At 38.1% G+C, this 14,427-nt stretch overlaps 1 protein-coding gene across 5 annotated transcripts; it reads right to left on the minus strand.

Moving 5' to 3' along the window:
- Nucleotides 1-10,775: 10,775 nt before the first annotated feature.
- On the minus strand, nucleotides 10,776-14,213 carry LOC120000363 (ultraviolet-B receptor UVR8). 5 transcript variants are annotated; one of them, XM_038848414.1, is made up of 8 exons: nucleotides 13,880-14,213; nucleotides 13,647-13,799; nucleotides 13,219-13,377; nucleotides 12,621-12,788; nucleotides 12,288-12,419; nucleotides 12,088-12,174; nucleotides 11,629-11,718; nucleotides 10,776-11,553 (listed from the first exon to the last, which is right to left on the minus strand). In XM_038848414.1, the coding sequence occupies exons 1-8, from the start codon at nucleotides 14,196-14,198 to the stop codon at nucleotides 11,360-11,362; spliced, it is 1,302 nt and encodes a 433-aa protein (XP_038704342.1). In that variant the 5' UTR covers nucleotides 14,199-14,213; the 3' UTR covers nucleotides 10,776-11,359. The 5 variants fall into 5 exon arrangements, with proteins under 5 accessions (XP_038704342.1, XP_038704341.1, XP_038704339.1 ...); XM_038848413.1 differs by having other exon boundaries at nucleotides 12,621-12,794; XM_038848411.1 differs by having other exon boundaries at nucleotides 12,288-12,788.
- Nucleotides 14,214-14,427: the final 214 nt, after the last annotated feature.

The following is a 14,427-nucleotide window of genomic DNA, read 5'->3' on the forward strand; positions in this document are numbered from 1 at the left end:
TGGCTTCGTAATCTTTTAGCTTCGTCTTAAAGGCCAGAAGTTCATCTTCGGTCTCCTTTTTCTGTTACTCAAGACCAGATAATTGGTTACCTTGTTCTACAAAATCAGCTTTCAGAGTAATATGCTTTTCTTCCAAATCATTAAATTTATCTTCTGCCTTCTTCAATGTTTCGGCAGCATGATCTTTCATTGCCTCTAACTTCATCTCAATTTTCACCCTCAACTTCTTCTCTTTCTCTCCACTTTCAGTAATCTTCACAACTTCGGTTTTCGAAAGATCATTCAAGGAATGCAGGTCTTTCATCTTTTCCTTGAATCGTTTAATCTCCTTATGAAGAGATAATTGAACCGGCAAAGACTGAAAAATAAGATGAAGTTCATAAGTGCATTGCAAATACTAGGAAGTTAAAACTAATATAAATTTCGTACATACCGGGCAAGTGTGTGAAACATTATAAAGAGAAGAATCTTCATCGTCTAGCTTTGGAACAACCTTGAACCCCAAAGGATATGCTAACTTTTCAAGACTAGGGAAACGTTATCCAGGCTTAGAAAAATAGAGACTTCAGGAATTGAGATCTCCAAATTCTTCATAGTAAACTTAGAAGATGATGCCTCAACTCTAGAAAAAGAAGTTAGTTCTTTCACTAGAAGAGCATCAAGAGGAGAGGTTGGAGGAGGAAGCAAGTTCATTCTTCTTTCATCACCTTCCATTCTTTCATCATCATTAATATGAACGATATCCTCAATTCCCCTATTTGCTTCTAATTGAGAAATATCCTTAGCTTTCTTGTCACGCCTTTCTCTCCTAAGGTATACCGAAGCGTACCTATACCCACAAGGACGTGATCAATAGGGGACACCCCATCCCCCGGACCAATTCCCAAACCAACAATTAAACCAAATAAACATATATAATAATAACTCTTATAATATGACATGGAAATAGTATTGTATCCAAAATGTCATAAATACGACCACCGAAACCACCGGAGTACATATACAATAGCGGACAGTAAAACATACCAACCCGATGCCAAATCGAGTAATATATACAAAATACAATACCAAAATGCCAAGCCCTGCTAGAAGGGTCAGCTAGAGGATACACATCAGCTCACACATCCTGCCACTGACCGCCATCACCTGCGTCTAACTCACCTGAAAGGGAATAAAGGAAAGCGTGAGCCACAAAGCTTAGTACGGGCATAAAAAGAGAGCACCAGTATCTAGAAGAAAAGAAATCAAGGACTACGATGAAGAATATGAAGTATGATAACAATACAACAAACAAAACTCCAACCAAGTAACATGATAGCCGATAAGGCTATATAGCACCATAACCACAAACACCAATCTCCAATAATCCATAATCTGTACACCATAATCCATTATCAGTAAACCATAATCCATAACCCATAATCCACCCCTGGACCCACCCTAATCCCCATAGGGTGTCTCCCAGTCCAGGTTCATACCGAAACTAGATGAGGATCGGGTAACCCAATTGCATAGCCTACACCAGAGGGCGTCCCCAGTGATGCACCTCACCTCAGTTGGTTTATAGGTACGTACACGGTCTATTGTATTATCCATCATAAATCCAATATATTGGGTTCTATATGGGCCCCATAGTCTACATATACCACCCCAAATCACCCCACTCCTACTAATATATACAAAACAACAAAGATAAAAGAAACACAACAGACATGCATTGGATTTAGGTTTTTGACTTCCTCTCCATCAAAAATATCGATCTCCATCAAATTTAGGGATCTCACATGAAGTGGAACCCACCACGAAAGGTGACCCCATAGAAGACTAAGCCCATGAAGGTGTGACTAGTCAGGAGCATAAGCCAGGAAATGATATCAGCAACAAGAAGTATATAAGCAATGATATTCAACAAGGAATGTTAAAACTGTTCAAACAAGTCGTATTTCCAACCCTAGAAACCGATAGAACAATAACATAACAATAGTCCAGGAGACTGGAACTCTCGAATCATTTACAAGAAAGTAGGATAACCCCTACCTAGAAATCAGAATGTAAATACCAACCGCGCGTCCCCGACAAACCTCTAACTCTGAAAGTCAACCCGCTCCGTATCTCAGTTGGGATCACCGTCTACACCGAAAACACAATATAAGAAAATATAGTTAAAATACGTCTGGTCAACTATAGTCAATGGTCAATGGTCAAATCCGGTCAAACAGTGTTAAACCGGTCAAACTAGTTCAAACCTGAGTCAACTCGCCAGGACTCAGTTGAGCTCGACCGAACTCAACTCCATGGTGCCACCGGTGATTTGACCACCAAAACTGATCAAGCTAGACACCAAATTGAAAAGCTCACAGAGAGAAACTCATACGTACCTGAATCGGGTCAAACCACCATCGAAATTAGCTGGATCGACCCAAGAAAGTTCACGGCAGTCAAAACTTCAAACCCCGATTACTCCTTAATGGTGGCTCCGTTCGACGTGATTCAACTTGGGTTACACTCGTCTCCTCCATGCACTTCTTTTTATACCACCCGTGGCCACCACCGTCGTCGGAAATAAGAAATTCCTAGTGAACCCGTGTATAAGAGGGAGACATAGAATAGAGAAACCCACCTGTAAAAAGAGGGTATTTTTGAAATTTTTTTAAAAAAATTGTATTTAATTAATTAATTCTTACTTTTCACTGTAGCCCCTACAACTTTTACAAAAACACCCCTATCCACATCTGTTCCTTAAAAATCCATTTTAACTTTGAAGATTCATAATAAATCCAATTTAAATCTGATTTGAGTAATTCTTGCGCCAAAAGTTTTCTTTTAAAAATCCTCCATTTAAGAAAAATATTTTCATATTTTTTCCTTAATTTAATTTTTATTATTCCCAAAGCCCGGTTCAAGGTCATCGAGGTTCACTCTACCTCAATCAACGTGTCAAAATACCATATATAGTGTATAATCGGGTCAGGATATTACATTTCTTGTTTCCTTCCAACCCTTTTTCTTCTGAAGATGGAACTGAAAGTTTAATCCTCTTCTCCAGGGGAAGAGATTCATCGGTTGCATCCCCTAGATTTTCTTCAGGAGCTTCAACAATCATCCCAAGCTCATTTTGCACTTCAGGTCGCGATTCATGTTTCCTCTTCGACCTCCTTTCTTTCAAATTCTTCATACTTTGTATCTTTTCAATAAGTTGGCTTAGGGTCAATGGAAGAATCTTCTTCGGAACCATATAAGCTTCTATCAAACATCAAATGAAAATTTCTTGGAATAAGTTAAGGGAAAATGCTAAGACTTAGAATAACTTACTTCCAAAAAGATATTTAGAAAGAACAGACTTCTAATCCCTTTCAGCTTTTGGCACCTTTCTTAGGAAAAGTTGACAATTCTTCTCCGCTTCTTTAGTAATGATGAATCTTAGTGACTTGCCTGAAATACGAAAAGACGATTATCTATGTGAAGGATCTAGAAGGAGAATAGAAGTCAATTGTTTTTACCTTTCGTCTGCCAAGAACTAGGAATGGAATCATCATCTCCCAAAATAGCTTCAGTTTTCACCAAAAATACCTTTTTTTGGCAATTATGATCACTGGTTGGAGTCCCAATAATCAAAGGAAATTCACCCCTCTTCGTCAACATATATCTTCCTCGGTCTTTCTTATTTTCTTGCCACGAGTACGCAGCTAGAAATTCATTTAATTCGAAAAGAATTTCAAACTTTATACTCAAAACTTCTAAGGAAAGAAAGATACACCAACTATTAGGCATTAATTGACAGAGGGCAACTCCAAAGAATCTTAAAGCAGATCTGACTAAAGATGGAATAGGAAATTTAAATCCAGACCTAAGTGATAAAAGATATACAAAGGTCCAACCACAAACTTCACTAGAAGCTAATTCATTAGGGTTGGGAACCCGTATTTCTATCTCTGATGGAATCTTAAAATTTCGCTTAATTCTCTCTAATTCGACTATTGTAATCTTAGAAACGGGGTCTTCTCCATCATCCCCTTCTTCTACTTTTCCTTCAGCCTTCTTATCCTTCGAACGTGCATTCTTCGAAGGCCCAACAGGCGATGAAATCCCTACTCTAAGACTATCCTCTTTTTCGGACGATTCCTCCTCAATAAGAAATCCATCTTGAATATATGGAACTGACAGAAAAATCGAAAGATCGAGTCATGTTTGCAAAACTAACAAGGGTTAGTGGGTAGTTTACAACAAACCCATTAAACCTCAAGAATAAAATGGTTAATTTAAAAACTCGAAAAACGAAACCACTCTTATCCCAATAATCGTTTCCTTAACCTCAAATCAATCCCAGCCATCCGATCTACATTATTACTTAGAAAATGGCTATATAGGCGGCGTTATTTAATACGTCTCTTCAAAAGATGAAAATATTTAGAGTTCCAACGTCTTCCCTTCACCTATAAATACCCATGAAACAAGAATCGAAGAGCATACCAAAAGCTTTCCTAAATAGTTAATAGACAATGAGTTCTTTTCGTTTACCCGGAATACCTCTCGTAAGACATAGGGAAGAGAAGCCAACATCTGAGAAGCCAACAAGCAAGGGCAAGGAATTGAAGGCACCTCTTCATGCTACTGCTGTAATAGAGAAGGATCCTCGCGAACACAATTCTCATTTACAGGACCTTCTGATAGCCATAGATAAAGATCTCCATAATGCAGAGAAACGAGTCTTGCAGCTTACAAAAGCTTTACAAACCACTGGAAGCTCGCTTTCACAATTGCAAGGTATGGCAAAAATAAAAGCCATGAAAAAATATCCTCAAAAATTGCAAGATTCCCTTTTAAACTTTTCTATCTTAGTCAAGGAAATCTTAGATAGAATGAGTGATACTCTATGTATATGGTCCTAGAGATTTATCTATGTTCCTATGATTAACTTATGAAATATCTTTCACAAAAGTTTCGAAAGAATTAAAACATGAAAAAAGAGACGAATGAGCTTCATCTCAATTTACAAAGCAAACTTACAAAGAAAATTCATCTTGATAAAAGATGAAGCATTTATGAAGGCTCAATAAACGAAGCCACAAACATAATTACATTTATCTCAAAAACTGTAATCAAACTCCTCCCATTAATTACAAACTCATCCTGGCCGTTGGATAAACAGTTTATTCAAAGGAAGTACCTAAACCATTAGATTCGAATTTAATTCTGGAAGGTGGCTTTAAATAGATGAAGAAAGAAACAGAAAAGTTAAGAAACCTTTCAAAAACCTATTAGATTTTTCTGCAATGAGTTCCTTCGATTCACTACCAGCGAAGAAGGCAAAACTCGAAAGAGAAGGTTCAACATTAAAAATGAAGATAGAACCAAAAGACCCCATAGTTGAAATATTCACAGCTAGAGAAAAAGAATATCAGAGAGATCCCCAAAAGCTCATCCAGGAGCTAGAAGAAATTCTGAATGAAACAAAAAGACATCTTCAGAACGAGTATGATCACAACAGAGTGTACACTAGGGCTCTCGCAGTTGCAAAGTATGCTCTTATGGGGAAGGCTATACAGTGAAGACCCACACCGATTGAAAGAATCGCTCACAGAAATCTCAGTCCAAATTGGGTCTATTGTAGATGGAAAGATAGTATTCTGTATAACTGGTCACTTTAAATAATAACTTCATGTTATCCCTTCTATCTTAATGAAGTATTTAAATAAGCATTTTTCTACTGATTATACAGCTTTTTGATTGAGAATTTGTAGGAAAATTGCATCATGAATTCTTACGAGCAGATGAGACGATAGAAGCTAAAAAATACAGTAAGTCGAAAGACGATACGTCCCCAAACAAAATATTTTTGAGTTAAATTTAGCTCAAAAATAGGGGGTAAACTATAGAGGTCAAATGTTTAGACCCAATTCAAATATAAATGAGTAAGACCAAAACGGAAGCCTAAAAGAGACAAAGTCCTAAAGCTTGATATAACACAAAAGGCCAAAACAAAAGTCCAAGAGGACATGGTCGAGCGTCATACAATAAGCTGAACGTCCGGCAGACAAAAAGCCGATTCACAAGGTTAAATGAAAGACAGCTGATAGAAGAAGCCGATGATAAGGTAGTTCCATGTTAACAGTTATGTCTGGAAGAGACAAGAAACTTCCCTAACTGCTATGAACCTCCTCAACTGCTATAAACTGCTTCAACCGCTACAAACTGACATAACTTCAGAAGACAAGTATAAAAGGAGGATGATCAGCAATGAAATGGGGCGGCACATTCGTTCTACTTTACTTTTTCATGTAATCTATGTAAACACCTCAAAGCAATAAAACAACTTATAGTTCTGTACTGTGGACCTAGGCTCAAAGTCGAACCACGCCAATTTCCTTGTCATTTATTTCAACCCTTTGATATTACATAGTTAACATTTTCAGTTGTTGAATTATTGCATCGACAAAGGATAATCTGTATTTCATCCCATGGATGATCTTACCGCAAAGTGGAAGCATATAACCCTTGCAGGAGTGGAAGAGCAAGGTTTGAATTTGGGAAGAGAAGATCTTGAATCTCCTTCAACACAATATGTGTTTTGTTTGTTGTGAAGATCTTAAGCATCACCGATGAAGTACTTTGCAATACGATTAAGATTATTTGGAAATTAAGACAACACCCTACATTCAAAGATCTTGGAGAAAATTTGTTTGCAATTGTATTTGATAATGAGAAGGATAAGTTGATAATCTTGGAGGGTAAGCCATGGTTATTTGATCAACATCTATTAGTGTTATAGGAGAAGCAAAGTGCAGTTCCAGTGCTGGAAATCTCTTTTGATTCAGAAGTTTTTTGGGTACAATTTCATGATCTGTCATTGGCTACAATGACGAAGAAAGTTGGGAGACTCATTGGAAATTCGATTGGAGTTTGTATTGAGGTCGATACGTAGAAGAATGGTATTGGTTGGGGCCCATATCTTCATATTAGGGTATTGATTCCTCTATATAATCCTCTTCCAAGGGGGGAAAAGATCGATTTACCAGATTACTGTGGGTTTTAAATATGAATTTTTGCCAAAGTTCTATTTCAAATGTGGGCGTATATTGCACGAAAAAGGTGGTTGATCAGTTATCAAATGTCGCTTACATGGAAATGAAAATCAATCTGAATATGAGACCTGGATGAGAGCAACCAATTTAATAAGAAGGCAAACAGGTATGAATTCTGATGAATTTTGACTGAACTTCATGTCTGGCGACAAGAGACGGACGGAAGAGGGTAAACAACATAGCAACAATCTTGTTAGGAGTCAAACATGATATTCAAAAAAAAAAGGAAACTGAATTTGAGGAGATATCATCAGCAAATCATAACATTGTAAATTTGCCATTAATTGTGGAAACTGATGCTACAAATCAAAAACCAATTAATTCAAATTTTGATCTAAGTTCAATTTTGAAATCAAATGAGGTTCAACTGGTGGAGCACGATACTAACTCCAAGGATGAGCTGGACAAGTACACGGAGACTAATGTGAAAGTGGTGTAGGTTATGAAATCTCGAGATACAGTGAAAAAAATACCAGAACAGTAGTTGGAAGAGGCGTGCACGTTCGGTTGTTGAAGATACAAAACAGAGTATGGAGTTGGAAGGAGACAGTGTTGTAATTATAAAAGGCAAGGACAAGAGGCCGACAGATGAAGAGGAGCCGGTGAATAAGAAAAGTAGAATTTTTTAGGCGGAGTCTGGTTTACATCCCCGCCATGATCAATGAGTCTCCAAGCATCGAATTGTAGAGGGCTTGCGAACTGATCTACAATTCGTGAAATTGGTCATTTGGTCAAATTAAAGTTCCCACATATTTGTTTCTTAATTGAAACAAAATTACATTCTTCTAAGATTGATTTTGTCAGAAATAAACTGCATTTCAAACATGGTTTGGCAATGGATTCGGTAGGTTGTAGTAGTGGTTTGATGTTATTGTGGACAGAGGAGAAGGATATTTCAGTACAGTCTTATTCCTCAAGACATTCATGTTTTGATTAAAGAAGATCATGTTTCATCACCTTGGAATTTAACCTTCTTTTATGGACATCCAGAGGCTTCATAAAGGAAATTTTCATGGGAAGTGTTACGAAATCTTTCAAGTTCTATCCAATCACCATGGCTGGGCGTAGGAGATTTTAACGCAATATCAAATTGTGCAGAGAAAGTTGGTGGAACTGATAGGGTGGTTCTTTGATAAATGATTTTAATAATGCTTTAACAGATTACTTGGATGATTTGGGGTTCAAAGGAAATATGTTCACATGGAGCAATAAGAGGAAGAGTCCCGATGCTTTTATAAAGGAGCGTTTAGATCGAGCAGTTGCATATGTGGATTGGCTGGAGAAGTGGGGTAGATATCAGGTGATCCACTTTCCTCACTTTATCGACGAGAGGTATCAGACAAGGTGATCCATTTTCCCCACTTTTGTTTGTTTTATGTAAAGAGGCTTTGAGCAACAACTTAAAGGTTGTACATGATGCGAATTTATTTCGAGGGTTTCCATTTGGTAGAGGTAGATTATGTGTCTCACATCTCTTTTTCGTTGATGATAGTCTCCTTTTTTGTCGTGTTAAAGAAGGGACTGGGCATGTATCTTTGGTATTTTGACTGAGTATGGCAGAATTTTGGGTCAGTTGATTAACTATAACAAGGCTAGTATATACTTCGGCAGATTTACGTCTACGCACCAGAGATTAAAAATGATTTCGTTGATTGGTGCCACAGAAGCAAAGAACTATGATCATTATTTGGGGCAATCGACAGTTGTTGGCCGGTCTCGAAGGTCAGTTTTTCTTTACATATTAGATAAAATGAGAAAGAAAGTCATGTGTTGGTCTCATCGCAACCTTTCTCAAGTCAAGAAAGAGATAGTCATTAAAGTAGTCCTACAGGCCATACTTGTCACAACACAGAACACAGAACTTGTCTTGATATGATCTTGAGACAAAGAAATGAGAAGCTGCAATCAAACACAAATCAGTACACAAGCAGCTTTACTCCTTCAACAACACAGATCGAACACAATAGGGTTTCAATCTTCATACATCAGACAAAGACATTAGAAGAATAAACTAGAGAAAAAAGAGCTTTTTCTTAGTTTATACGATTTTCAGTACAACAACTAGAACAAGACAAACTAGATATATTCCTAGTAGCTTACCCTACAACACAACTTACACAGGATAAAAAAAATAGTAAAAACAAGTGACATGGCAGTCAACTTTAGAATACAAAATATAACTCTTGGTCAGACAAAGACCAAGTCAAACACAATAAAGAGCAATTGGCTAGGTTAGGGAGACCAATTATCATTATTGAGAGATGAATTATGTATTAAAGGACCAATGGAGTTGAATTGGATAGGTGAGGTGAAATTATGTACCCTAGTGCTTCCCATCTTTGATTACTTTTGTGTTTGGACTTGTGATTTCTTAATTGCTAATTTGATCTTTCATTTGTTTAGATAAAAACAAAACTTATGAAAAATCCTTTCCCCAATTTACATAGTTCGATAATTTACTCATCATTTTAAAACAAAACTTATGACAAATCATTTCCCCAATTTACATAGTTCGATAATTTACTCATCATTTTATTACTTTGTACAATTTGTGCGTTTGCAATTAAATTCATATCAAGTTTTTGACGACGTTGTCGGGGATCGATCCCGGTCACCCACGTGATAGGCAGGAATACTCACCACTATACTACAACTATACTACAACGACACTTATATTATATATCTCCATGTATATGTCGATGATATTATCGTTACATGTGATAGCCCTGCCCATGTCAATCAATTCATTGATCTCCTTGCCCAACGGTTCTCAATAAAGATGTCGAAATAGTTCCTCACAGTCATGGCATCTTACTATCACAGCGACACTACATGGTGAATCTCCTCACCCGGACTAATATAGCAAACGCCAAACATGTCCTCACTCCATTACCGCCAGTCCTACCATCAGCTTACACTCAGGCACACCTCTTCAAGATCCTACAGAATACCGCACTATTGTTGGCAGTCTACAATACTTGTCCCTTACACGACCAGACATCTCCTTTGCGGTTAACAAGTTCTCATAGTTTATGCATCAACCATCATTTGAGCATTGTGCCCTTGTCAAACGTCTCTTGCGCTATTTATGTGGTACCTTAGAAGAGGGTGTACTGCTGTACCGTGACTCTCCAAACGCTCTTCATGTATTTTCCAATGCGGATTAGGCTGGCATCTTTTCTTTGTCCGATGTCATTTGTAATTGTGATTTCGTTGTATAGAGGAAGATGGAGAAGTCAAGTCCAGGCATCTTTTCTTTGTGTTTGAAGTTGCTTCCAGGCAAATATGAGGTATATGTTCTCTTTGTAAACTTGGTTTTGTTACATTTTCTTTAGTAAACACGTGAATACTTGTTATTATATAATCCAGATAAAGTTCATTGTTGATGGTGAGTGGAGGATTGATCCCCTATGCTCTATTGTATTTTTTTTTTAAAATATCACTAAGATATATATTTTTCATTGGAATCGAATATTGGACACACATATACCTAACCCAATCGATTGTCAATCGAGCAACCTCTCGTTAATCCCTATGCCCTGTTGTTAACAACAATGGCTACGAGAATAACATACTTATCATTCATTAAGGATGACTGAAAATAAACCTAAGTCGACATGGTAGGATTCTGCATTAGCTAGATAGAACAAAGAACGATGACAATGAACATGTAGGTGAATAGAAGCCACAGCCTGCATTGCAACTCAGTTTCTCTAATTTTCTTGGTAAGAAAAAAGGGACTGTTTGTGCCTCTTCTCTTCGTAGACAAACTTAAGCGTAGTATCGTCATAGGACAATTAGAATAAAAAAATGCAACAGTTGATATGTAAACTAAAGAATTAGGCGGATAGAACAGACCCCTTTCCACAATGATATTAGCCAACTGTTCAAGAGGGTGCAACCAATAATACAGAGGTGAGGCACCATTCTTTCATTGTACATTATATGCAAATTTTTATTAACTTCAAAGGCAGAACGCCCTGGTAGCAGAATTAACTTGACAACTGAAACTTCAGAGGCGAGTACTCCAAGGGTTATAGCTGTATCATGTCATTTTTTCCACTGAGAAAAATATTGACTTCACAGGCACAATGCCCCCAGTAGCATCAGGGTTAACCTGGCACATCAAACTGAAACTCCCAGATTATAGCTGTATCATAAGTCATTTTTTCCATTGAGAAATCAGAGATCAAGCCTTTGAGGAAAATATTGTTTCTTCCAATACCCATTCCACATGGCAAGGCAGATAGGCAGATAACAGCTACCAGAAGCAACATTTAGCAGGTTCGAGAATGGAGACTAAGAGTCCTCATGGCAAAGGTAAATCCACTGCCACAATAGACTTTCATTGTATCCTTGTTGAGATTGTCGTGACCTAGACTTACCACTTGAGGATTGGTCTGATCACTTGTATTTTCTAAGCCAAGTTGACCATGTTCACCCCATCCCCATGTCTTTATCACTCCATTCTCTGCAAGCGGAGGGCAAAAACATATCAGAAAGTGAAAAGTAGGCAATAAATGTCTAACAAGAAAACCAATCCTGCCTGTAACTATAGCAGAGTGCTCTGCTCCAGCTGCAATTTCCACAACCTTCACTTCCTCAAGGCCAAGGACTTTCTCCATGGTAGCTTCTCCTGAAAATGGCATTGTGCAGAGGAATAGAGATATAGAATAATTCCTGAGCAACATGTTATAGCAAAAATGAATTATACTGGAGCATAATTAGAGCACAAGGACAACGATTGAATCATTGTCCATTAGAGACATGCATGAGAGCCATGACCACTGAATTTAAATCATAGCAACGATCATACTGGATTTGCTTTACTATCTAACATACCAGGAAAAAAAAACACAATCAATTCCATTTTATCTTTCTCTACGCCAACTTTATTTTTAATGACATATGAATTAATCAAGATTGCAGTTATGACTGGCAAATGTGACGAAGGGACAAAGTAAAGAGAAATACTTGTGCTGTTCAAATAGTTTAATTTGATTACCAGGCGATTGCTTTGCGGCACTGGTGTTCTCAAAATCAGAAAGCACTCCATGTCGATTGCCACCAAGCATAAAAACCTCATGACCACCTATTTAAGATACCAAGCACGGCTATTGAGATTATGCTTTGTCCTCATATATAAAGAGATAAAGGGAGGGGACTGGTGAAGAAATTAAACCAAGAAAATGATTCGTGGTATACCAGTTAGCACTAAAGCATGATTCCATCCAACAGCGACTTTAGTAAACGGAAAAGCAGAAGGTACACGCTGAGGAAAACAAGTATCTGAAGTGCCACTAAACCCTCTTCCCCAAGTATACAGATGCCCATCAACTGATGAAACAGACAATATAGAAGAAGAATTACTAAGGACTATTGTGCAACAGAATTGATGACGGGTTGGGAAAATTTTTCTTAACATCAGCCTCTCTGTATCTGTCAAGTCCAAAAATATAATTTCTAGGCCAAAACATTTGGTACATGGTATATAATCTGCCTTACCAAAATGGCAAAAAAGAACTCCAGTGGACTCACCAGATAATGCAGCACTGTGATCACCATTTGCGCTAATACTTACTACTTCTAGATCTTCAAGTCCGCTGGTAATTTGAGGGGAGCTAACTGTCCTGATTTTATCATTGGAGAGACCCAGTTGACCACGTTTCCCAGATCCAAATGCATAAACTTCACTTCCAGAAGAACCTGTGTCTAAGTTATCTTGCTTCAGATCCAAGACAAAAATTAAGAGCAGAAATGGATGTTGGCTAGGACAATCTTGCGGCAGATCCTAAATAAAAATTATCTAGTACTTTATAATTAAGCTGTGTCCTTGAGAAATAACCATTCACTCACTTTAATAAGTGAATTGAACTCAAAAGTGTTGCATTCCATTTTAAGCAACAATAGTGTTTTTTTTTCCACTTGTATCCATTACAAATGAATTTTATGAGCACATCAAAGAGTTGTTACTAGCAAGCTAAAAGTGTTCTCTGTATGAGTAGATCTCTCATTTGTTGTCCCGTTAAATGTTACTTGAAGCAACAAGGGAGAAATATAAATCCGGCAGAAACAGTTTATACATACAGAAATCGCAAAGACTGGAAGGAATACAGCAAACCTATTATTCATATACCTTTCAGCAAGACAAGTGAATGACGCATGCCACATGCCATCTCGTTGACATGCATATTAACAAAGAATGAGACTTCAATGGGAGAGCAATGTGACCTGTAATCGCCATGCCCAAGCTGACCAAAAGATCCATCCCCACAAGTGAAAAGGAGTCCAGTATCTGAATATAGTCGAACCGAAATACGATAAGGTCTGGAATTTGATACTATCGAACATAAGGACACAGTTTTTCTATCAGTCCAGGATCTTATTATTACCAAACTGGCAACAGGTGAGCAAATGGAGTTAGAGCTCATCACATGAAGGCAGATAGTCTAGCAATCAACAGGCTATAACAAAGTTTGGTATTGCTTATTTTACATTGTTGTTCTTAAGGACTGCTTGTCGACCTATAACACTGAGACAAAAGTAAAACTTGGCAGAATAAACCTGAAACAAATCCAGAGTGGCTCCATCCAGCAGAAACATGAGTGATTTTATGGCTCTCAAGAGACGTTATGGGCTTTGGCTGCAACCAAGAAACCATCTCTCCGTGGCCTAATTGACCAGATGTGCCCCGTCCCCATGACAGAACGTTCCCCACTACAAAGTGATCGATTTAAATCACAGATAATCATGATTAGTAATTAGATTGAAAAAAAAAAGTTAATAGAGGGTGATACCCGAAGTCAAGGCGACGGCGTGAGCGCCGCCGCAGGCGAGCATGGAGACGCAGCCACAGGAGGGGAGGGATGGTAGGCGGAGGAGCTGAGGGAGATGTTCATCCTCGAGCCTGCCTGTGCCTAGTTGACCGTCCGTGCCTGCACCCCAACTCCACACTTGCTGCTCTACTTCATCTTTCGTCAATTCTTCGTTTTCTTCCATATTCATTATGCGAGGTTTCTCTTCTCTCGGTCTCGGACCTTCCAAGTCTGGCAGTGTCAGTGTGAGAGACGTCGGTCTAGTTGACCTGGAAGGCCTCTTTGGGCCTCCAAATCTCATAGATTATCCTGGGCGGCCCATAAAGCCCGTTACCGTATAAAGTTGGCAAAGACTCTAGTGGGCATGAAAATAGTATGCCAATGTTCTTGTCTATTCTTTCCGTTCTCTGTTTTTTCAACAGAGAGGTTGGTTTTTTACTTCTACGTTCAAGTATGGAAGAAGTTAGAAAAACATTGGCATACTGTTCATGAGTTCCACAAAACTGGAATTCATGAACGGTATGCACCTT

This window comes from Tripterygium wilfordii, chromosome 6 (genome assembly GCF_013401445.1).
Source record: "Tripterygium wilfordii isolate XIE 37 chromosome 6, ASM1340144v1, whole genome shotgun sequence".
In the NCBI taxonomy this organism is placed as follows: Eukaryota; Viridiplantae; Streptophyta; class Magnoliopsida; order Celastrales; family Celastraceae; genus Tripterygium; species Tripterygium wilfordii.